The 22,843-nt window shown below is 35.9% G+C and overlaps 1 protein-coding gene across 6 annotated transcripts in view; it reads right to left on the minus strand.

Moving 5' to 3' along the window:
- TTC8 (tetratricopeptide repeat domain 8) overlaps window positions 1–22,843 on the minus strand; it is a 53,501-nt gene that overhangs the window by 24,777 nt on the left and 5,881 nt on the right. The window contains exons 2-10 of one of the 6 annotated variants that reach the window (XM_030803071.1): window positions 22,288–22,447; window positions 20,141–20,688; window positions 19,470–19,499; window positions 13,569–13,689; window positions 12,207–12,270; window positions 11,939–12,098; window positions 11,621–11,710; window positions 9,311–9,355; window positions 139–224 (exon numbers count right to left, since the gene is read on the minus strand). In XM_030803071.1, the coding sequence (XP_030658931.1) occupies window positions 139–224; window positions 9,311–9,355; window positions 11,621–11,710; window positions 11,939–12,098; window positions 12,207–12,270; window positions 13,569–13,653 (530 nt within the window). In that variant the 5' untranslated portion in view covers window positions 13,654–13,689; window positions 19,470–19,499; window positions 20,141–20,688; window positions 22,288–22,447. Of the gene's footprint in view, window positions 1–138; window positions 225–9,310; window positions 9,356–11,620; window positions 11,711–11,938; window positions 12,099–12,206; window positions 12,271–13,568; window positions 13,690–16,719; window positions 16,758–19,469; window positions 20,078–20,140; window positions 22,448–22,843 lie in introns of those variants that run through there. The other 5 variants (XM_030803072.1, XM_030803070.1, XM_030803069.1 and 2 more) reach the window with 5 other exon arrangements.

Genomic DNA, 22,843 nt, shown 5'->3' on the forward strand with positions numbered 1-22,843 from the left:
AGTAAATGCTTTACCAAGTGAGCCAAAGACACAGTTCTCATTTCTTCACGGGAAAATCTCCCCCGCGGAAAAAGTATCAGATTTGAGACCCTAAAATACATGGCCACTTCTAAGCCCTTCACAAATAATGAAATTTACCTGTAGTAACATTTTCCAATCTGTACTTTCCACCACCAGTCCTTGTACTGAGATTGCTCTGTGGAGAGGGCAGCCAGATCCAAAGCCTTTGAAAACAATTCATTTTAGATTAGTATTTTCTTTTCTAACAATAAGTAGTCAGGAAAATAAATAATGAAATAGACCATATAATTAACACCAATCAAAACGTGCATTAGAAATCAGACAGAAACTCAAGTTGCTCATGTTTCCAGATGGCCCCACCAATTTTCGCTAATCAGTTCCAGACCAGAGGGCTAATAGCAGATGAGATAAAAACACTCATCAAAGGGAAGCAGATGTATAATATATTTGAATATAATTTTGATATACAAGACACAAAATTGATATTAAAAAATGCCTAAGTTTTTACCCACTCCCCCTGATTTATCTACTGTATAATGATTCAAAATGCCTCCAAACTCCGTGGCAGTCAAGTCTTTGGTGTGTAAGCCAGATCCAGTGGCAGTGCCCACTTTCGAGACAGATGTAGAGAAATAAAGAAAGATTAAGTAAGCAGGTAGAGAAAAGGTTTGGAAAATGAGATTGTGAAGAAGAGTGAAAGGAGCTGGAATATTTGGATAACTGTTGTCTTCAACAACCATCATTTCACTTTTCTGTCACCTTATGTCCCAGTAAATTCTAAGGAGCAGACTGCCCTTTGCTGCAAACTGAAAAAGATCTTCTCTTCAATTGTTTTCATATTTTACATTTGTTTATCCCATATCTTTAATACCCTCGAGTTTGTTCCCTCTGTTGTTTATTCAAGATTAGACAAGAGGTGACTAAATAAGAATTAGAATTTTATATAAAGGAAGTGGAAACCATTTTTGACAAAGGGAAAGCAAATCAGTCTTTGTAGAAATTTGAAGCTCCGATAAAGATGTGATTAATAGAAGCTGGGGCTACTAGTTAAGAGAGAATTCTGATTTTTTATAATACTATTTTTCTCTCAAGGCTGAAAATTTTTTATTCTTTAGCCAGTGTTAACATAATCATGATATCCAAGAGCTCAGTTAAAGTAACTCTTAGATTTTCGGTTCTATTATCTCAAAACACATCCCAGATTACTGTCCACTTCTTAATATCAACTCTTTTCTGAAATGAATGCGAGTTCCTTAATCTTACTGTATAATTATTTTTCCTTGTGTTCCCCATCTTCTCTTGCTCCAGGGGAGATCTTTAAATATGCAAACTACTTAGAAAGAAATGGTGACACCATGCTGAGCCTCTAATGGACTTGAAAAATCAGCATCTCTACTTGAAAGCTATGAAAATTAAAAACAAGCCACACACTACTTTCATATGCTTATTTTTCTGCCCCACCACCCTGCCCCCAGACAGAAATAAAAATGAAACCAAAAAAAATGAGGAGAAAAGTATAACTTCAATTAGCATTATTTTCAGATATACTAGAAAAATACATTTTCAGCCAGCTTAATTCAGACATACATGGTAAATATCGAAACATTTTAAGTTGATCTTTATAAAGACCTTTTTCCAGCAAACAGATCACAGTCATTCTCATGCTTAGTATAAACAGACCTTCTATTTTTTAGAAAAAGATGTCATGCAAAAATTTTTCATGTATTCTAACTTCCCAAGGTTAGATTTAGTGCTTTGGGGAGCTGGTTTTGCTTGCATAGCTGGTCCTAAAACACTCGTCCTATGGAGAACCCATATGTTTGCGCTAATCTCATTAAGGATATTAATATAAATTACTGATACAGAATAAAAATGGCAAAAAGAAATTATAATGATGAAGACTCAGGCTGCTAAGGACTGAACTCTGACCTTTTTTTCTCTTGCCCCAAATCCTTTCTAAGGAGACCCTACAAACCATAAAATGTCATTAAACAGTTTTTTTAAACTAACCTGGTATAATGCGGCCTGCTTTCCAATCTGACTCTAGTATAGCATCACATGAGAGATGGCAGACACCTCCAATCTTAAACATCCCTATGTACTGACTTCAAGTCTTTAGACAAAGATTACCTTTCAACCAATTGCCAACTAAAGAATCCCTAAAACCCACCAATGACTTGTAAGCCATGGCTTCGAGATGTACAGAATTTTCAGGCCCAATCACTGTATACCTTCCATGTATTGATTTATGATTGTAACCTGCAATTCCCATACTTTCCCGAAATGTACAAAGCGAAACTCTAACCCAGTTGCCTTGGGCAACTTTCTCAGGACCTTTTGAGACTGTGTATCCCCAGACCGAGGTCGCTCATATTGACTCAAAATAAACCTCTTTAAATATTTGGCAGAATTTGGTTTTTCTGTCCTTGCTGCACTAAAGAAAAACATTTGTGACAATTTCTTTCCTTTCTTTTTTGATACAGTCTTGCTCTGTTGCCCAGGCTGGATGGAGTGCAGTGGCACAATCTCCACGACTCCACCTCCCAGGCTCAAGCAATTTTCATGCCTCAGCCTCCTAAGTAGCTGGGATTACAGGTATGTGCCACCATGCCCAGCTATTTTTTTATATTTTTAGTAGAGACACGGTTTCACCCCATGTCGGCCAGGCTAGTCTCGAACTCTTGGCCTCAAGGTGATCCGCCTGCCTCAGCCTCCCAAAGTGCTGGGATTACAGGCGTGAGCCACCATTCCTGGCCCATTTGGGACAATTTTAAGTGGCTGGCAAGCTCCCTGAGGACAGATAATCCTCTTTTACATCTCTGCTGTTGTTCTGGAATATTGCTGTGCACAGAAGAGGTACTCAAGCACTATTTGTTGACTGAATTAATTATAATCTTTGTTTCTGACCTCTGTTGACAATACCTTAAGAACGAAACAAAACTGTGATAGTAATAAGATTCGTAATTAAAAGCTATTAACCTTAAAATTTTTAAGTGGTGACAGAAGATCTATATTTCTTTAATCATTCCCAAATTTTTAAAATAAATGACTATAAGACTTAAATTTAATGATCTTTGGATGATTTAGTAAAACCAATATCTAGATATTAATAAAAGCTCAGAATGTCATTTTTTAAAGCAATAAGTTTATAAAAGTCCAAAAGTAGAAGGAATTTTGGCAGATCTAAGTTTAAAAAAAGTCATCCTTTCACTATTGTTATAGTTTTAACAACTTCAGGATGATGAAATTAAAGAGCATGTGGAAACAAAGATCGCAGAATCACCAACCCACATGCCACTTTAGTTTTGTCAATACCAACAATATTGTCCAAAAAGGGAAAGGTGGGAAAAGGGAGTTACTAAATACTCAAAGGCAGAAATAGTTTTCCATATATAACTTTACTTTTTCCTAACATTTAAATACCACTGCATGGCGTTCTCTATCTCTACAGTATTCTTCCTATTTGTCTGTAGATAAACACAGAATCACCAGCCCACGTGCCACTTGAGTTTTGTTGATACTGCCCACCCCCACAACATGAGAAAAGCACTAAAAGCTCAAAGACAGAAAAATCGTTTTCATGGACAATCAATTTTATACTTTCTTAATATTTAAACACCATTTCAAGGTATTTCTTATATTTGTCTATAATATTCTCTGTATTTGTGTTAAATACTTTATTTAAAGAGAAATTTGGAGGCCACCCAAGGTATCTAAATATAAGAACACCTCTGATTTCTTAACATGTTAAAAAACAGAATTCCTTTTTTCTTTTTCCAGCTAAAGTTACAAAATATATGTAAGATATAAAAATACATGCTTTATACTCATTATCTAAGTCCTTCTTCCATTCAGAAAATAACATTTCTGGTAAAAGCAAGAATGACATTTTAATGGAACAATCTGATCCACAACAGCACTATAATGTGGCAAGACTGTACCAGAGTGAGAAACAGAACAAGACATCTGTCCGACTCAGCACCCCTAGCACCCATCAAAGTACCAATATATACAACTCAATCATTATTGTTTAAAGAATAAACTAATCAATGCATATATCAATATATGAATTAGTAAATGAAATGGAAAGCAAAGGAACAATTTGGGTTTTTCACTAAATAAGAACAAAACAAATTGCTCCATTTTATGTTCTACAAAAAATGTATGTATATTGGGTGTCAGCAGATGAAAATAACAAGCAGAGTACAAATTGGCAGCATTTTAATATATTATTGCCCCTAATTTATAATTCATTTTACTATAACATTATTGTTGAAAAATTTTAAAACAAAGGTAAAATTAGACTTAATCTCCATTAGTACCATGAGGTACAAAATAGGCATTCAACAAATATTTGTGGAATGAATACATCTTAACCTCAAAATACTACCATTTTAATGTTTAAGTAAGACCTTCTAATATCTGTCATAAATGCATATTTTTAGAGTTATACTTCTACTTAACATACTAAATGGTATACTTTTGGCTTAACATTATAAAATAAACACTTTCCATGTTTCTGCCTAGGGTTTATAATTATGGTTTTTAATGGCTACATAAGATTCCATCATGCTATTTATTATAATTTACCAAACTCATTCCCTATTGTTAAACATTTAGGTTGTTTTCCCAGTAGTTTTGCCACTATATCTAAAGCTACAATGAACACCATTGCAAATACAGCACTTTACTTTTTCCTGCAATCTCCTGAGATGTGAAATTACAGAAACAAATTGAGGAACTATCTTTATGACTATCTGCTCTATATTATCATATTGTTTTCCAAATTGTCGTACCATGTGTAATATCACCTATAATGTATGACAACTAACTGTACTCTCCCTCAGGATTTTTTTTCTAATTTCATGAATATAAAACTCAAAGTCCAAAGCCTCTTTATTTTATATTTTTGTTGTCATTAAGAAAGTACACCTCTAATGTGCTTATTTACCAGCATTTTTTCTAATGTAAATTTTCTGTTTTGGGGCCATTTCTATTTTCATAAAAATTTTTCAAAAATTAAGATCAGCTTTTTTTTTTTTTTTTGAGAGGGAGTTTCGCTCATCGCCCAGGCCGAAGTGCAATGGCACAATCTGGGCTCACTGTGACCTCTGCCTCCTGGGTTCAAGCGATTCTCCTGCCTCAGCCTCCTTGAGTAGCTGGGATTACAGGTGCCCACCATCACGCCTGGCTAATTTTTGTATTTTTAGTAGAGACAGAGTTTCACCATATTGTCCAGGCTTGTCTCGAACTCCTGACCTCAGGTGATCCACCCACCTCAGCCTCCCAAAGTCCTGGGATTACAGGTGTGAGCCACCACACCCAGCCAAGATCAGCTTTTTTATACATGATAAATACCAATATTTCAAAATCATGCTTCATGTACATAATTCCCCCTTCTATTGCCCTTTTACTTCTGATTTTGTTTCTGTCCACTAGATAGAGATTACACATATGCATCAGTAAGTCTTTTTCCTTTGTGATTGTTTCACAAATCCAACCAAATTGATGAAATACCCCATTGTTTGCTAGTTTTAATTTTTTTTAATTCTTCATTGATTAAATATCTAAAATAAAGTCCCCAGACAAATTTTCTCGTGTCATTTAATGAATTATAAAGATAAAAGAGTCAACAATTTTGTTCAATATTGCTTGTTTTTGGTGTTTTAAGAGAGTCACTGTTACCAAGAATAAAAATATATAATTTATAAATGGGGACTCTAGTTCTCAATAGTTTTTACTATCAGCTCCGTGTTAATGAGATATATTTGAGTCATGTTTGTTGTCTCTTTTCTCTTCATTTGCTGGTTTCTTTCAATGAGACAGGTAACACACCTCCTCTTGTTTTGTTTGCTATAGGGAGCTCTGGTTTTTGAGTTCTGCTAATATTCCCCAGGTCTATTTCACTACACGGGAACGCCTGGCATTACACCCTTCTATTAACCATTGGTTTTTAAACTACTATATTCTAAGGCAGTATTTTCCAATCCTGCCTGAAAATTAGCATTGCCTGAGGAGCTTTATTAACAACAGACTCGCCAGACCTACCCTTGAGGATTCTGACTCAGGAAGTCTAACACAGATCCAGAAGTCCTTATTTAATAATTCCCCAGGTAATTTAGAAACAGAGCCTAATACAGAAACTACCCAACAGCCCCAATATTTGAGGGGCAGAAGATGATGGGGTGGGACGAGCAAGGAGGAGGGCTGATGGATATGTTCTAAGTTTGCTAGCCCTGCTATAATTCAAGTAGCTCAACTTTTGTCTGTTTTACATATTTGGGTCTAGATAAGATTTCACTTGAAGAAAAGGATTTTGCTGCTTAAAATAAAGTTTAAATGTTGCCACTCTGTTTAAAATCAAATTTTTTAAGTTCATATGCATGAAGAACTATGATACTAACATAATATGTAAAAATTAAAGTCTGCTAATCCTTAGAATCTCTAGAATATTAAGTGCAGTAGTGCAAGGAATAAATCTTACATTTTTTAAATGTGATTTTTATTCCTCAATAAGAATGGGTAAATTCCAAGATGTAGAACTACATCCTCAAGATGAATCTATTAATAAAAAACATTGTCACCATGACCTACAAATGGCTTATGATCTGTCTAGCTTCTGAACTCATCACTGATAACTCTTCCCCCTCACAGGCCTCACTCAGCCACACTGGCCTTCTTACTGTTCCTTAAACAACCCAAGCATGCTTCTACTCAGGGCCTTTACAGTTAAAGCTCTTTGAAAATGCTCTTCCTACACATAATGATGTGGTTCCTGTCCCCCTTCATTCAGGTGTCTGTTAAAATGTTTTCTTTTCTTTTTTTTTTGAGAAAGAGTCTCACCCCGTCACCCAAGCTGGAGTGCAGTGGCATGATCATGGCTCACTGCGCCTTGACCTCCCTGGGTTCAGGTGGTCCTCCCAGAGTAGCTGGGACTACAGCTCTACCTCTCTAGAGTAGCTGGGACTACAAGCACGTGCCACCATGCCTGGCTAGTTTTTGTATTTTTTGTAGAGACAGGGTTTCGCCACATTGCCTAGGCTGGTCTCAAACTCCTGGGCTCAAGTGATACACCTGCCTCCCAAAGTGATACATCAGCCTTCCAAAGTGCTGGGATTCAGGCACTGAGCCACATGTTTCTGTTCAGAGAGACTTCAATGACCACTCCCCACTCCATCCAAAATAGCATCCTCCCCCACGTCATTATTTATTCCCTTGTCTGCTTTCCTGCTTCTTTGTTGTTACAGTATTCATTAGCCCATAAGACTTTTGTTTCTATTCCTTGCCCAACCAGAATATTATCTCTAAAAGAGCAGAGACTTTGTCTGTTTCACTGTGTGATCTCAGGGCTGGAACTGTGGTTCAAACATATATTGGATGAAAGAATAGATGCCCCTGATATGCATTAATCTTCCAAATACAAGAGTATCACTTTATGATACTCTAGTAATTTGAGATTTACTAATTTATGAAATGGAATAGCATTCTAATGCTTTTTAATTACAGTTTGACCATATAATTTTATATATCATCATGCTGAAAGCCTCTCACCAGCTTTTTATGAAGTTAAAATGGCTGACTTTTATTTACAGAAATGTGCACAGTTTCTCAGTTGTCCCAACCTTCATTTTTTCTTTTCCCTACATAACCACATGTATGAACACCACATTCTGTATATGTGGCCCAGGCTGTCCCCTACATTTCAATGCCACATCTCCCAACACATGCAATGGTATCTCCACTTAGATAGCCTTTTGTCGTTTCAAGCTCAAAACGCCTTCAAGTCACTTAGTCAGCTTCTTTACAAACTAATTCTCCCATTTCTGCCAATAAAACTATCACTCTTCTCACAGCATCTCTAGGAGGCAGATTTGACCTGTCTGTCTTTCCTTTGTCCCTAGCATCAAATATATCATCAAGTTCTGTCACTTCCTTCTTTAAAATGTCTTTGTGGAACTCCCATTTTCTAGTATAAGGCCTATTTATTGACTATTCCACATCTCGTTCTTGGTTTTGCCCTTTCTTTACATTTCTTTTTCCTCCTTTCCATACATTCTACTTATTTTATGGATCTTTACTAATATCATCCCTTCTGAATTTTTCCCTTTCCTACTTGGTAACAACTTCACAGTTTGACAATTACCTCTTTAATTATTTCATTTATGTCCATTTTATTTCTTCAGCTAGATTACATGGCTTGTAGAGGCAGGAAAAAGTATCATATTTTTTATTAGTTCTCCTAGTGTATAGCTAGTGGTTGACACATAGAAAACACACTTAAGGGGATGGCTATGGTGGCTCACACCTGTAATCCCAGCACTTTGGGAGGCTGAGAAAGGAGGATCACTTAAAGCCAGGAATTCAAGACCAGCCTGGGCAACATAGGGAGAGCACGTCTGTACAGATCATTAAAAAAAAAAATCAGCTGGGCATGGCGGTACACGCCTGTGGTCCCAGCTACTTGGGAGGCTGAGATGGGAGGATTGCCTGAGCCTGGGAAGTCAAGGCCACAGTGAGCCGTGATAATGCCACTGCATTCCAGCCTGGGTGACAGAGTGAGACTCTGTCTCAAAAAAAAAAAAAGAAGAAGAAGAAAAAAAGAAAACACAATTAAGGAAAACATTTTTATTTTCCTAAATGCTTAATATACGGATATAAAGCCTTTTACCTGGAACTAATAGGAAAATGAGAAAACATGAAATCAGACACTGTAGAATGAACTGCATTTGATTTGACCAAAGTTGTTCCATTATTGCTCATTTGCATATAAGTATATGCAAAAATCAAAACCATTTGAGAAGTCATACGCATATAACTTTAAAATTCTCTGTTAAGAGGCTATGAAGATGATTCCCTCTACTTTTGTATGTTTGAAATCTTTGATCATAAAATGTTAATGATAGGGGAAAAGGACACACCACAAAAATAACAGAAATATGCGTGTTAGTAAACCTATACTATATAGACTAAGGAAATAAACAGATCAACAACACCATTAGCATAAAAACTATAACTTTAACACAAGCATGTTATGCAGTATTCTCAATTACCTGTATCTTCCCATTTATTAGAGATCTACATACTCTATGAACCACACATAGTTCTTATCACTTGTATATTTATACACATTTTCCCACTGAAACTGAGGGTGGATTTTAAAGTATTAGTAATTCTCCAATCTTTAATAATTTCATCTGTTTATAAGGTCAAAAATAGAATATTTCAGAATCTAAACTTCCAAAGTCAGAAAAATTACAATAAAAGAAAATAGCATGAATTCAAAACTTACAGTCTTAACATCATTTTCATGATGAAAGATATACTCAAACAAAGCCTGTGAAGAAAAAAGTGCCAAAAATACATTAGATTTTTTTGTTAATTTGCTGTTAACAAAAGCACTCTAAAGCCCTGGATTTATAGATAAAAGGGCCTATCCATCTTTTGTTACAGTCACTCATTTTAAAATATTACTATTTACAACTGATTCTGGTTTTAACAGAATACAAATTGGAATGCTCAAAGAATTAAACATTTTTTTCATATTATATATTTTATTAGAAAAACTATTGAAAAGTTTATTTCTTAAAGACCAACTTCAGGATTGTCGTAAAACAGATGCAGACAATTCTTTATATTCTCTACATATATTATACAGTGATTATGACATTAATAATGACAATTTAGACATAAAAAAACTGGAAGTTTCTACTGAAACAAAGTAGAGTACAAGGGTAAAGCAGGTGTTTTTTGCTTAATTTTTAAAGCTATTTCTCCTTATATGGTATTTATAGTAACTCTACAATTCAGAATATTCAGGTTTCTTTAGCAGGGTGCTACTCAGCCAAGCTGGATATCGGAATCACCTGGCGGTGAGGCACAGATCAGACCACTTAAATTAAATTAGAGTTGCGGGGATGGCAAAGCCCTGACCTTATATTTTTTAAAGCCCTCAGATAACTCTCATGTACAGCCAGGGCTAAGAACAATTATTTCCAATATTTCACTCAACTACTCTAAACAAATAAGCATTTACTCTTATTGGTACTACCTTTTTCCATAATACCATCATGTTACACTTGCAAAGAGGCTAACATCCCTGGAAAATATCAAGGTTACTAACAAAGAAGACTTGGAGGCAACCAATTTTTTTAAAAAATCAAGACAAGGCCTTTCTTTAAAAAAAAAAACAAAAAAAAAAAACCTATAACAATCCCTCCATTTGTTCTGTTATAAAGAAACAAAAGTTAAGAGTGCAATTGGTGCTACTACTGCCATGAAAAGGACATTACAGCATCAAAGACAGTGTCATAGAGTCACCCTAGACACCCCAAGCAATATGCCTATATTAAAAATGACTCCTGGTGGGTCAAGGCAAGCTGGGGGCCAAAGACAGAAAAACCTGGCATTATTTCTACAACACACTAAAAAAGCACAAAATCTAGTTCAGGCTAAATCTAGTAACAGACCAGGTCTGTCCTGGATGCATCTTAATTGAGAAAAATGCTTCCACTGACTGACTCTCTGGTCAAAAAATAGCAATGGTATCAACTAGCCAGACAGTCCCTTCAAGTAAGTGGCCTTAAAGGGTAGGGAACCAGATATTCCATATGAGTTGCTTTCAATACTCCACTCTCATAAAAGAAAGGGAAGTAAGGATAGCTTTACAATTTTACTAAATGAAGGCAACTGGATTGCTGCCAAACAAGAATTTAAGAAAAAAATCAGCAGCATTATTATTGGCTAATTCCCTGTCTACCAAATGGCATCTTTTTTTTCAGATTTAAACTTAAGTCTGTACAGCTAGTGTCCATTTTAATTTTCTCTAGAGTGTTTGGTATTTAGTAAACACATACGTTAAACACTATTAGAACTGAGATTAGGAATAAGCTCAGCACTTATGCTCAGAGATTTCAGCTAAAAACCTGAACTAGGCTTAAACCAGTTTCCGGAAGATAAGTGCTCCTGTCTCTGAATTATTGCAAGCTCACCCTCAAGGTTTATATACTGAAAAGGTCATGGACACCTTCCTTTATTTTTCTTTTTCTCTTTCTCTCCCTCTCCTTCTGCCTCTCATTTTCTCTTTAATCTAAAGGAGCATTTAATCTCTGAGTAGTGATAATTACTAATGTAGTTGGCATGCCACTATGTGGTTTGAGTAATCCTTTTTGAGATGCCTGATAAATTACTAATTAGGGGTACATAATTTTTATCATCCTTTGACAGTCCTAAAAACTGACAAGGATAGAAAATTATTTCTTTGAGAATAGTCCAAGCTAAAAAAGAAAAAAATACGTACATATACAGATGACTTCTTAAGCTTCATTCTACAAAGATGATGCTGCATACCTGCTTTCTTTGTTATAAATTACTACTCTTTATCAAGGGAAAAGAATTTCCTATAATAATGGTATATGTACTTTATTTCTGACTTTCCTTAACTCAATTAACTCAAAGAGTAAGAGTAATTTTACATATAAAACATTTCCACGTCATTAAAGACGTTGCCTTTCCTTCACAAGTTTTTATTCATTTTCTAATTTGTCATTATCATCATACATGTAATATTACTTCATATCTCAAAATCATTTTAAGTACATACCTTTGCCAACTTAGGTTTCTGGGAATATTTTGTTAAATTCAGTCTAGATAAGTTTATAAATGGTCCATCAGGACTTGTAAGCATGGAAGCCTACAGAGGAAAAACAATAGAACAAGAGATCTGAAACTTTCTCTTGAAACGTAAACAAGTTTAATATGCATAAAAATATAAAGGCAACATAAATAAAAAGAATCACCTTCAAAAATCTTCCATATAATTCTCCACTATAACAACAGGGGAAAATGATGTACCATAATATAAAGCTACTTTGGTAATACCAAAGTAATATAAGGCTATGGGAAAGCTGATAGAATTTACCGTTCCCAGCCTGACAAATCTTCCAGAGGAGCTGGTGATAGGGCGGGCTGTGTAGGCGGTTCTGGGTGTTCTGATAGCCTGTTCCATAGTGCCTGGCCTTCCACTCTGTGTGCTGGGCCTGAGGAAACCTGTAATGGGTCTTCCAGCTTGTGTGATTGGCCTGTGAAGATTATAAATTGTTATAATACAAAGAAGATCATTTGAGGAAAGACTCTCATACAGTCTGATCAATATTTAGTGGCAGAGGATATGAAGCAGAAGTACATACCTAACGGCCTGACTAGGCCCTCCTGTCTGATTAGTTCCAGGGAGTTTCAAAGACGTTCCAGGGCCTAGGAGACAAGATGGCTAATTCAATTTATATATTATCTATTAATCTGTAAAAATTGTAAGCTAATACAATTTTCAGAATTGTGCTGGCCTGGTGAAAAAGACATTAATAGCAAGAAATGTATTTTAGGGAAATGTGTTTTAGACTAACATTTAATGAGTACCTATCATGTTACTTATGTCATCACATTTAATCTTCACATTAAGTTTGTAAAGTAGGTAGTATTAACCCATTTAACAAAGGTTCACAGAATTAAGTAAACAGGTCAACCTATTAGTAGGGCTGGGATTTAAACTCAAGACTAACAGGCTCCAAAGTTCAAAATAATGGTTCTGTCCTCATAGTTCAATTATTTCTCATACAAACTTCTCCCAATAAAAGATAATTTACCCACAATATCTAAAATTTAGATATTTTTAACTCTAAAAGAACAAAATAATGGTTAAAGAAAGATATTTTAACATAAAAATATGTATTTTTTTCTCAATTTCTATTGGAAGGTTTAAAATAGCTATTACCTTCCAAAAGATATAAATGACTGAGAACTATAATGACCAGCAAGACCACTATATGTCCTGGTTATCAGCCAATACCATTTTTTTTTTTTAAGGCTAGTCAAGTAAAGCAGTGGGAGTGGAGAAGGAACAAAGAAATCCATAATGGGTTGTGATCAATTAGTTGTAAACACCACTGCACTCAGACCAGCCATTATCCAATACCATTTGTACCACCACATCTGCAAGCTGGGGACTGTGCCTCTGTGACAATCCCAACAGACACTCACAGCCCAGCATATCACCTCATTACCTCACATTATGACTTAGAGCAAATCATGTTCGATTATAAGAATAAAGTGATGTTTTCGAATGATCTTTTTTTAAAGTCCTCTTAGAACACCTCTGTTGTTTGGATACTTCACAGATAAACAATACTCTGATATATTAGAGAAGTAGTTCAAATAAAATGTACTTTTATAAATTTTTCCCATATGATCAGCAGTTGAACATAGGTATAAATTATTTCTAAAATGCACAATATAGCTTGTATTAGAAAATTGTTATACATCAATCTCATACCTTAAGTTTAAGATAACTGAATTGTGGGGAAAAAGCCTTTGTACTGTAAGGCAGAACAGAAACCATTTACTTGAAGTAATGTTTTTTTCATCATTTTTGTTTCATGTCTATAATGTTTATATATATAAAGTGTAGAAATATATAGGCATATATATTCCTCTTATACACAGTATTCTTCCTCTTAATGGTATTTCATTAACTTAACTGAAAACCCAATACTTACGTGGAACTTGAGCAATAGCATTTTCATCCAGCATCATTTCTGCAATTCCTTCCTGATCTATATCAATTTCATCTATGTATACCATTTCTGTTAGTGCTCTTGCTTTTAAGATCCAAGCTGCCTAAAAACCATGGATAAATAAAATATATATTAAAATAGCATTAGAAATACTACACAGCTTACAGAAATAGCCATCCTTCATTGTTGTTATTTCATTTTATATTAAACATGTTTACCTCTTAACACATTATTTTAATTTAAAGGGCCATGTCAAAAACTAATACAAGAAGGCATCATTATTAATCAAGAAACAACCGATGTATCAATTACATAGTAAATAAAAGTGGGGTAATCACCTGGTAGTCTTCTAACACTCCTTTTTATAAATAAAAAGATAGCTCTTTAGAGAAAATTTTACTAAAATAATAATTTGAAAACAAATGAATAAAGCTACAACCACATTGTTCTTTCTGCCTTCCTCCTTCAAGGCCAAGTCCTTTATTGTAAAGCCTTCCCTTATTTTCCAGTTCTAAACCTATTACACGCTCTTGTCTTTCTCACAGAGACTTCTCTTTATGCCTCTATTATTACACACTTAACCATATTTGAAAAACACTCTAATTATTTGGGTATATGTTAGCTCTTCCTTCCCCAGAATGCAAGCTTTTATATCTTGTTCACTTTGGAATTTTCTGTAATATCTATGGTTTTTGTAGAAAGTAGGTATTCAAGAAATGCTGGTTGAACTGAACTAAGATCAATTTATCCGATTCCAATAATGAAACAACACTGGTTGCTTTGTGATCTAGTCAGTAGAAAACCTGCTAGATAATGAAAAAAAGGGAAAAGGTAATTAAGAAATCTAAACTGGAAAATATTTTATCAGCTTTGCTTTACCTTGAAAAATTCAATGTAAACATGTACACAATTAAATTTCTTATTAAACATATGAAATTGTTTTATCTGAAATTTCTACCTTTCCTTTACTACAGAATAGAGGCAGAAAACAATAAAGCTTGGTGTGCTGTGGAGGATTTGAAAAGAAGGCAACTCTTGAAGCTGCAGCATATTAGTGACTCTAGAGCCTAGAGGAAGTAGCAGCAAGGGAAATTTGGGGAGGGATTAGGCTCAGTATACTAGGAATATACGGCTGTGAAGCAGGCTCAATGAAGGCCAAGGGACTGCGAAAGGAATAGGTGAGAGCTACAGGAGGTCCAGAAAGTCCCCATGTAAAGAATTCAAGATGCATTCAGTATATATATTCATTGAGCACCTCCTAATTAAATACCATCAGGCTAGGTTCTGATAAGGAAACATGAGAAGATTAAAACATGGATCCTAATTTCCCTGAACACATCACCTATTGGACGAAATATGACAGGTGACAAGTGTGTGGTTTTATAGATGTTGGAAAGCAAAGATCCTTTTGTGAGCTCAAGTAATTGGAATGCATTCTATGAACATTTTTTTAAAAACAAAAAAAAGAATAACATCATGCATTCATTTTAATGGGAATAAAGATGGCTGCCTCTACAACATATTTAGGTTCCCAAAGTGAAATTACATTCGGTTAGATGATTGGCTTTGGCTTACACTTTTCTAGCTGAGGTTTACTGGATTATTTAAAAATTTAGAACAAACTGTCTCGAATGTTGTCTATGAATTTAACACAATTAGATGAGTAAAATATAGACTCAAAAAACTAACTTATTTGTAAAAAAATTAAAAAAAAAAACAATTCCTAATGGAACTCCAATTGGAACGGTGAGAGCCACCAAAGTATAGAAAAACATCTCAGGTTTTCACTCATCAAAGATCAGGAACAATACCATATCTATACAACTGTTCCCAGGGATCAGGGAAGTCCTCAATGGCTTGAGCTAATGTTCTAATTTAACTTCAAAGATGGAAATAGGCAATACTGATTTATATTAAATCTCTACAGGTCATACTGCCCTGCAAGTATCTGACAGCTCTGATTTTTCAAAAGAGCATTCTTTGCTCAGCACTCTCTGGTGGACAGGAAGGACTGCAGCATTTTCTGTTGGAACAGCAAAGCACGACATGGGCTCTGCTTGTTCATTCCCATATTACTAGGGGGCACCTACTGCAGGCTACATCCTGAGTATACAAAGAGGAGTAAATCATAGTCCTAGTTCTAACTGGAAAGAATTTCCATGTAATGGGAAAAATGTAATAACAAAAATGAAAAACAAAAAGAAGCGTGTGGTAGAACAGAGGAAATGTGTCCAGCTACCTGGGAGTGGAAGGAAGGGTAGAAGTGAAGAATTGGGCCCAGCAGACAGGCAAAGTAGACAATAGGCAGGCTAGCTAGAGAGCCTATGGTATGTTTGGAAACTCTAGGAGAATTGAGTGTAGGTGAAGAATGAGGGAAGCGATCGGAGAAAAAGTCAGGAGCCAGGTGATGGATCCTGTATGCCACAGTGAGGTGTGTAAATTTTTATCCTGATGAGAAGCTAATGAGGCTTCAGAACTACGATTTGGAGTCCTACCTAAATCAAGTTTACTTATTTATTTATTCATTTACTTTTTGAGATGGAGTTTTGCTCTTGTTGCCCAAGCTGGAGTACAATGGCGTGATCTCGGCTCGCTGCAACCTCTGCTTCCTGGGTTCAAGTGATTCTCCTGCCTCAGCCTCCCAAGTAGCTGGGATTACAGGCATGTGCCACCACGTCCAGCTAATTTTCTGTATTTTTAGTAGAGACGGGGTTTCACCATGTTGGTTAGGCTTGTCTCGAACTTCTGACCTCAGGTGATCCACCCTCCTTGGCCTCCCAAAGTGCTGAGATTATAGGCTTGAGCCACCACGCCCGGCCTTAAGTCAAGTTTTAAACATCAAGTTTTATCATTATAGTAGCATTTATATAGTTGGTTATTAATATATTTTACTTTTAACTATTTTCAAGTTCATACTGTTATTTCATAGTCCAATTCATCATGATTCTTGACATCCATCCCCCAACTGACCTCTTAAATATTAAAGAGTTACAAATTTTTTACATTAGGCTAAGCAAAATATAGAAAAGAAAATCCACTCTTCCTTCCCTGCAATATGAATAAATACTTCCGAAGTCGAAGTCAAATAGGAACTTTTTTTTTTTTTTTTTTTTTTTTTAAGACAGGCTCTCACCCTGTCTCACCAGGCTGGAAGGTAGTGGTGCAGCCTCAACCTCCAGAGTTCAGGTGATCCTTCCACCTCCCACCTCAGGTCTCAGGTTCCAGAGTAGCTAGGACTACAGGTGTGTACTACCACACCCAGCTTTTTTTGTTTGTTTGTCTGCAGAGATGGGATCTCACTTTGTTGCCCTGGCTGGTCTTGAACTCCTGGCTTCAAGTGATCCTCCTGCTTTGGCCTCCTAAAGTGCTGAGTTTACAGGTGTGAGCCACTGCACCAAGGCTAGGAATATCTTTTTAAAATTTTTATTCCATAAGAATCCACTTTTTCAAAAAGATAGAGAAATATTAATTTAATTTCTAAAATATAATTCTTAAGAAACAATGGTATGAATTTTTGATATTTACAGCTCTAGAATAAAATCTACTCAGACTGTTATTCAATTTTAAATTTTATCAGTGTTTGAGAAAATTAATCTTCCTGAGTTCTCTTCTGTCCTAACAAAAATGACCTTGAAAATCACACATCACTGCTTGATTAAACATCCGACTGTTTTCAAAGAACTGCTCCTGGCAATGTGAACAATTCTTGAGATTTTAATGAAAACAGCAGATGGAGCTTTGGCTTTAAAAAAAAAATAAATTTTTTTTACTTTGGAAACAAGGCAAGTATGTTTTACAGCCCTAAAATCCTCTGCCTGTTTTAAAAAAACAAACCAAAAAAAAGTTTAAAACTAATCAGTGATTAAAATAAAATGAATAACAAAGCACACACAGCAATCCCAAACTACCCCTTGAAACTAAATAAAAATATAAATTTGCCTTATGAGATATGTTTACTTATTAACAAATGGGAGGGTCACACAGTTTTAAAAAATAGTTTATGTAAATTTATTTAAATATTTATGTATTAGAAGTACCATAATATCAATAAAAATAAGAATTGATGCTTTAGGAACTTTGTTTTTTAAGGGAAAAGCACAGATTCTCCCAAACCAAATGAAGAATCATATCAATTTTTCCCTTCATATCTGTGAAACACAATCCCATCTCATTCACCAACTGAGTTAGGCTCTAGGACATTACTCCTGAGGCAGATACTTGTCAGCAAACATCAGGAAAATATTGACTCACTCATTCCATCCACTGTGACACTAGTTCAGTTTTAGTTATAAAAATAAACATATGAAGGGGTTAAAACTCTGCTGACTGAGCAAAGCATGTTTAAATTATTCTGTTACTCTTAATACAGAATGCAAGGCCAGTAGTTTAAAGCATGTAAGAAACAATTTTAGGTTATTATTAGAATAAGGCTATGAAAGAAACAGTCTGTCTGACCTGATTTAGACATCATAAGACTCAGTAACTATGGACACTCTGCCTACTCTAGGAAAATGAAAACTTAGGCACAAGATACTGAATTGTTATTGTATATAGCCTCATTCCTTTTGAAGTTGTAACAATGTGCAAAAATAAGAAATTCCAAAAGTGTAAATAGTAAGGCCAAAAGAATCTAGTCAGCCTTGTTCCCTTTTGTATCATTATCCAATGGATAATTAAGTCTATACAAATAGAACTGGAAAATAATGCCAAATACAGATTTTTCATGAAGTCCTTGTGCTAGTTTAAAGCTCTTAAATGCCATTTATAGTTTTAAAACCATTTCTACCATGCAAATTATTGATGTTTTAAATTTTAATCAAAATCTTCCAAATTTCCTGAGAACAAAATCCACAGTATTTATAACTTTGATCCTTCTTGAATGACTTGTACCCATATTATGCAAAAAAAAGTTTTGCCCCATCTATCAGTTTGTAAATCAAGATTATGAACATTCAAAAGACAAATGTCAGCCTTTTAAAGAACACAGTGCCACATTTTAACCTATTTACAGTGTGTGTTTAATACTACACAAGCCTCCATAAGAGTACTTTGTAAATTGCTTTCTATTCTAAAAGGTTTGCTGATTACTCATATGAAACCCTAATAAGGTTCAAGTATTTTATTTACCTAAAAAAAACCCTGTTAACATTCCATCTCGCTTGGTAGGGCAAACACCTGGCAACATTTAAGCTCTCTGATTTATAACTCTGCACAACTTCTCTCCTTAGTCCCAGACTCACCGGCAACTCTCCTGGACTAAAAGTATCACTGGCCAGGTGTCCCTCTCCTCTCGCCCAGGGTTTCCTCCCAATTCATTCCCTTGTGTCTTACCCAGTTAGCAAGGCTCTAGCTGCCTCCTATCCTTACCCAAATTGATTTGGTTGATGTGACTGTCTGGCCAGCGTCCCTTCCTTCCTCCCTCACCGTGGCAGGCTCCTCCCTCTTAGAGCCACCAGGTCAGTTAAAACCAAGACCTTCCCAAGCAGAGTCCACTCTTGACTCAAAACATGCCATCCCATCCATTACAGTCTTTCAGACATTTGTCATTCCACTGACTCTCCTGCTCCCTTTCTAAGCCCTTGGTTCCCCTCACCTCCTTCTTTATTTTTCTTATCCTTCTAATCCATCTTGGTCATTTCCATTTAAGCTCCAAGTCCCAATGAGTAGAGTGCATTATTAGTTCTGCAAGGCTATCAATATACACAAAAGTATTGAAAATATAATCATTTATTTACATAAGAAGGCACAGAATGTCTGATAGAGATGGCTAATTTTATAAACCCACAGGAAGATATGCAGCAAATTTTCTAATCTATAGCAACAACTAAGCAATAGCATTAAAGAATTCTCTAAACTAAAGGCTGCAGCTAGACCTTTCTTTACCTGATGCACTGGCAATTCAGGATCTGGTTCCTGGAAAGCATTAAGAAGGCAGTAAACAGTTTTAAGAAATACAGTTGCTAAAATAAAAAGTCTTAATGACCAACCAAGCATTTGTAGGTGAACTCTAACTCATTCAATAAAAATCAAAAAAATTAACTTTAGTCTTCCTACAGAAGTGTTCTCAAGAGTTGTGTAAAACAAATATACATTGAAGAATGCTAAATTTCCAATGATAAGAAAATTCTAATTAATCTAACCCCATTCAAAGTGCAAAGAGAAGATAAATACTTGTTAAATGAACACACAATATATCAGAAATTGAGAATAATTCCATAACTATACCAAGGAACTATTTCCTTTTATTCAAAAATAAGTTCATGGTGGTTAAAACATTCAGACTTTAATCAGTTAAGGAGAAGAAAGAAAATCCACATAATACAAACCCTTCTATTCCTCATAAATATAATGGGATTCATGACTAAAAACGAGTTAATGCTGACTATAATATCCTCCAAGAAATTTTTATAAATAAACTACATAATATGCATTAGTGCCAGATGCTGATAAACTCAGCATCTGGGTTTTTCTGTACAAATTAGATAGAAACCCACTGGTTAAAAAAAATCATAAAAAAATTATAACAAATTTATTTATAAAACATCTACACTTACATGTCTGTCTAGTCAGCAGTGTCTGTTGGGCACTTAATCTGTTTTACTGGGGAAAGTACTAAGAAACAGAAAAAGGAAAAAAGATCCTTGCTTTCTACAGCTCTAAATCCAAAAAGAACACGTCAAATATTTTTTAAGAATATATTATTGGTACAAGCAATGTGCAAACCATATGGTCACCATGCAAGGACAGGCAATTTATTTAACATGACACATGGTAGGAACATGAGAGGAAAAGGTTAAGTTGGGCTAGAAAATGAGGGCCCCAAAGGATGGGAGTTACAGAAGATGTGGCAATCAACTGAACCAAACACAAAACAGCAACTAGAGAACACATAGCAATTGGAGGTTTTCAACCCCAGTGCGCCTACCAAGGATGTGGAAAAAGTACAGATTTCCTAAATACAGTCCAAACTTAATGAAACACACCAATCCAGGAAATGACATGCCAGATGAAAGAAGTACCACATTCTATTCTTTCTTTCTTCTGTTTACTTGTATACATATCTCTATAGCCCATTATCTCATTTGAGTCTCATAACAACCATCTGAGGAAAGCAGGTAAGTATTATTATCTACTTTACAGATAAAGAAACAAATTCAGAGATGTTAAGTAATTTGTTTAAGGTCACACAAACGGGAATCAAATGCTCCTTCTTGCCAGTGCCTCTTGGAGATTTAAAAAAAAAGAGTTGGACTTAATAAGGCAGGAATGAAAGGTAAAGTTTAGGAGAGATACAAGATAAATCCAATATATTATAGAAAACTAGGGGAGAAAGTTTACTGGAGGTGATTGTAGACAATGCTCGAAAAGGAAAAAACAGCTAAAGGAGACAGAAGCCACTGAAACTGGATGCTGTGATTTGCCAAGGGCAGGTAGATTCCTCCAGTGACACAAAATGAAACCACCAGTTCAGCCTCAGAAGATTTCTGCTCACTGAGGAAGGTCTTCGCGCTCTCTCTGTCTTGTTCCTCTGCCCTTCGGGGATACGTTTAGGGCTGATCATGTGGATGAAGAGTGTGTAGGGAAATTATGGGAAATCATCAATGTGAAGGTCAGAGGAGAAAATGAGAGGCCTAATGAGTAGGGAGGTGCCGAGACAGGTGAGGGATTGCATTGATGGAAACTGGAGACCAGGCCTAAGTGGGTATGAGGCCAAGAACACATTAATTCCAAAACATTCTAGAGGGGGACGCACCTAAATTACAATACAATGTGTCAAATACTATACTCACATTATGGTCAAATTATAGGTGACTTAGGTGAACAAAAGAAAAGCAGAAGACATGGAAGATAAAAGAGTCAGAGAAGGGGGAGATTATTCTGGAAATTATTGAGTGCCAATGATTTATGAACTATATGAAACATCTTTTCACCATCCATTTAACTGGACATCTTCCTCACAAATGCTTTCCAGATCCCCAGCAATCCTTTAAGAAAAATATAGATGACAGAATCCTGCATGAAAATATCTGTAGGTATACAGACAATAGCAGCTAACATTTTTTATCACTTACCACATGTTCATGAGCCTTATAACAACCCTCTGAGGTATAGGTATACTATCATCACCATTTACAGATGAGAACACTCTGAGAGCAAGATGTTGCAGGACCTGTGAGCTCCAAAATTAGGGCTTAGCCCAGGAGGGTTCTTGGCTCTGCCAAGGAAATAATTCTAGGGTGAGTCAGTGGTATTAGATAGCAATCCTTTATTGGCTGGTACTGTTCCTTGCAGAGTAGGGCTAACTCATAGGCAGTGTGGCCAGAATCAGCAACTATGGGCTCTTGGCAACTGTATTTATACTCATGAAAACCTACTTTCAATTACATGCAAATTAAGGGATGGAACAATGCAAATTAGGGAACAGGTTATTTAGAACTATTTAGAACTCAGAACTCTAGGAAAGGGGCAGTAACTTATGGGTTGTTGCCATGGAAAGGGGTGGTAACTTCTGAGTCATTGCCATGGCACTTTTAAACTGTCATGGCAGCTGGTGGGAGGGTGTTCTGCTGATGAGCAGTGAGGGCAGCGAGGGGTCGCTTTCCTTGCCACCTGCTGGTTTCTTCACTTTATCCTGTCTAGACTAGATCCTGTTTTGGTCAGCCATGTTGTGACCAGAAAACAAGTCCTATTGGTCTCTTACCTCAAAGGTATAGAGGCAGTATTTGAACCTAGACTCTCTGGGTCCAGAGCAGGACTCTGCTGAGTATGTGGGATGACAGCAAGGATGGAACACAGACTACCGTAGGATGTGGAGAGACCAAGGACAGGCATGGCTCTCTGGAGATCCATCAGGAGCAGGACTATGAAGGAAAAGAGTCGGAATGTTTTAATTAGGAGATAGGGGAAAACTCTTTTTTAAAAATCACTGAGCCTTTCCTCTTTGGGTCGCTCTCAGTTGTAGTTTTGTGATTTAAATTAATCCACCCATGCAGCTTCACTTAGTCTAGCAAACTGTTTCTACAGGTATCAACGCAGTTGAGCAGAAAGCTCCAGGCTTTGCCCTAGAGTCAGAAGACGTGGGCTAGGCTTGATCCTCAGGGAGCCACTTAGCTGCATGACCTTGAACAAGTCATATAATCTACATTACCTTCTCAAATTAAAGCAATAGTACCTACCTCACAGGAGAATCTTAAGGACTAATAATAAAACCTTGCATTTTTAAGAAAACTTAACAACTTTTAGAGTTCTTTCACATA

Source organism: Nomascus leucogenys, chromosome 22a, assembly GCF_006542625.1.
Source record: "Nomascus leucogenys isolate Asia chromosome 22a, Asia_NLE_v1, whole genome shotgun sequence".
NCBI lineage: Eukaryota > Metazoa > Chordata > Mammalia > Primates > Hylobatidae > Nomascus > Nomascus leucogenys.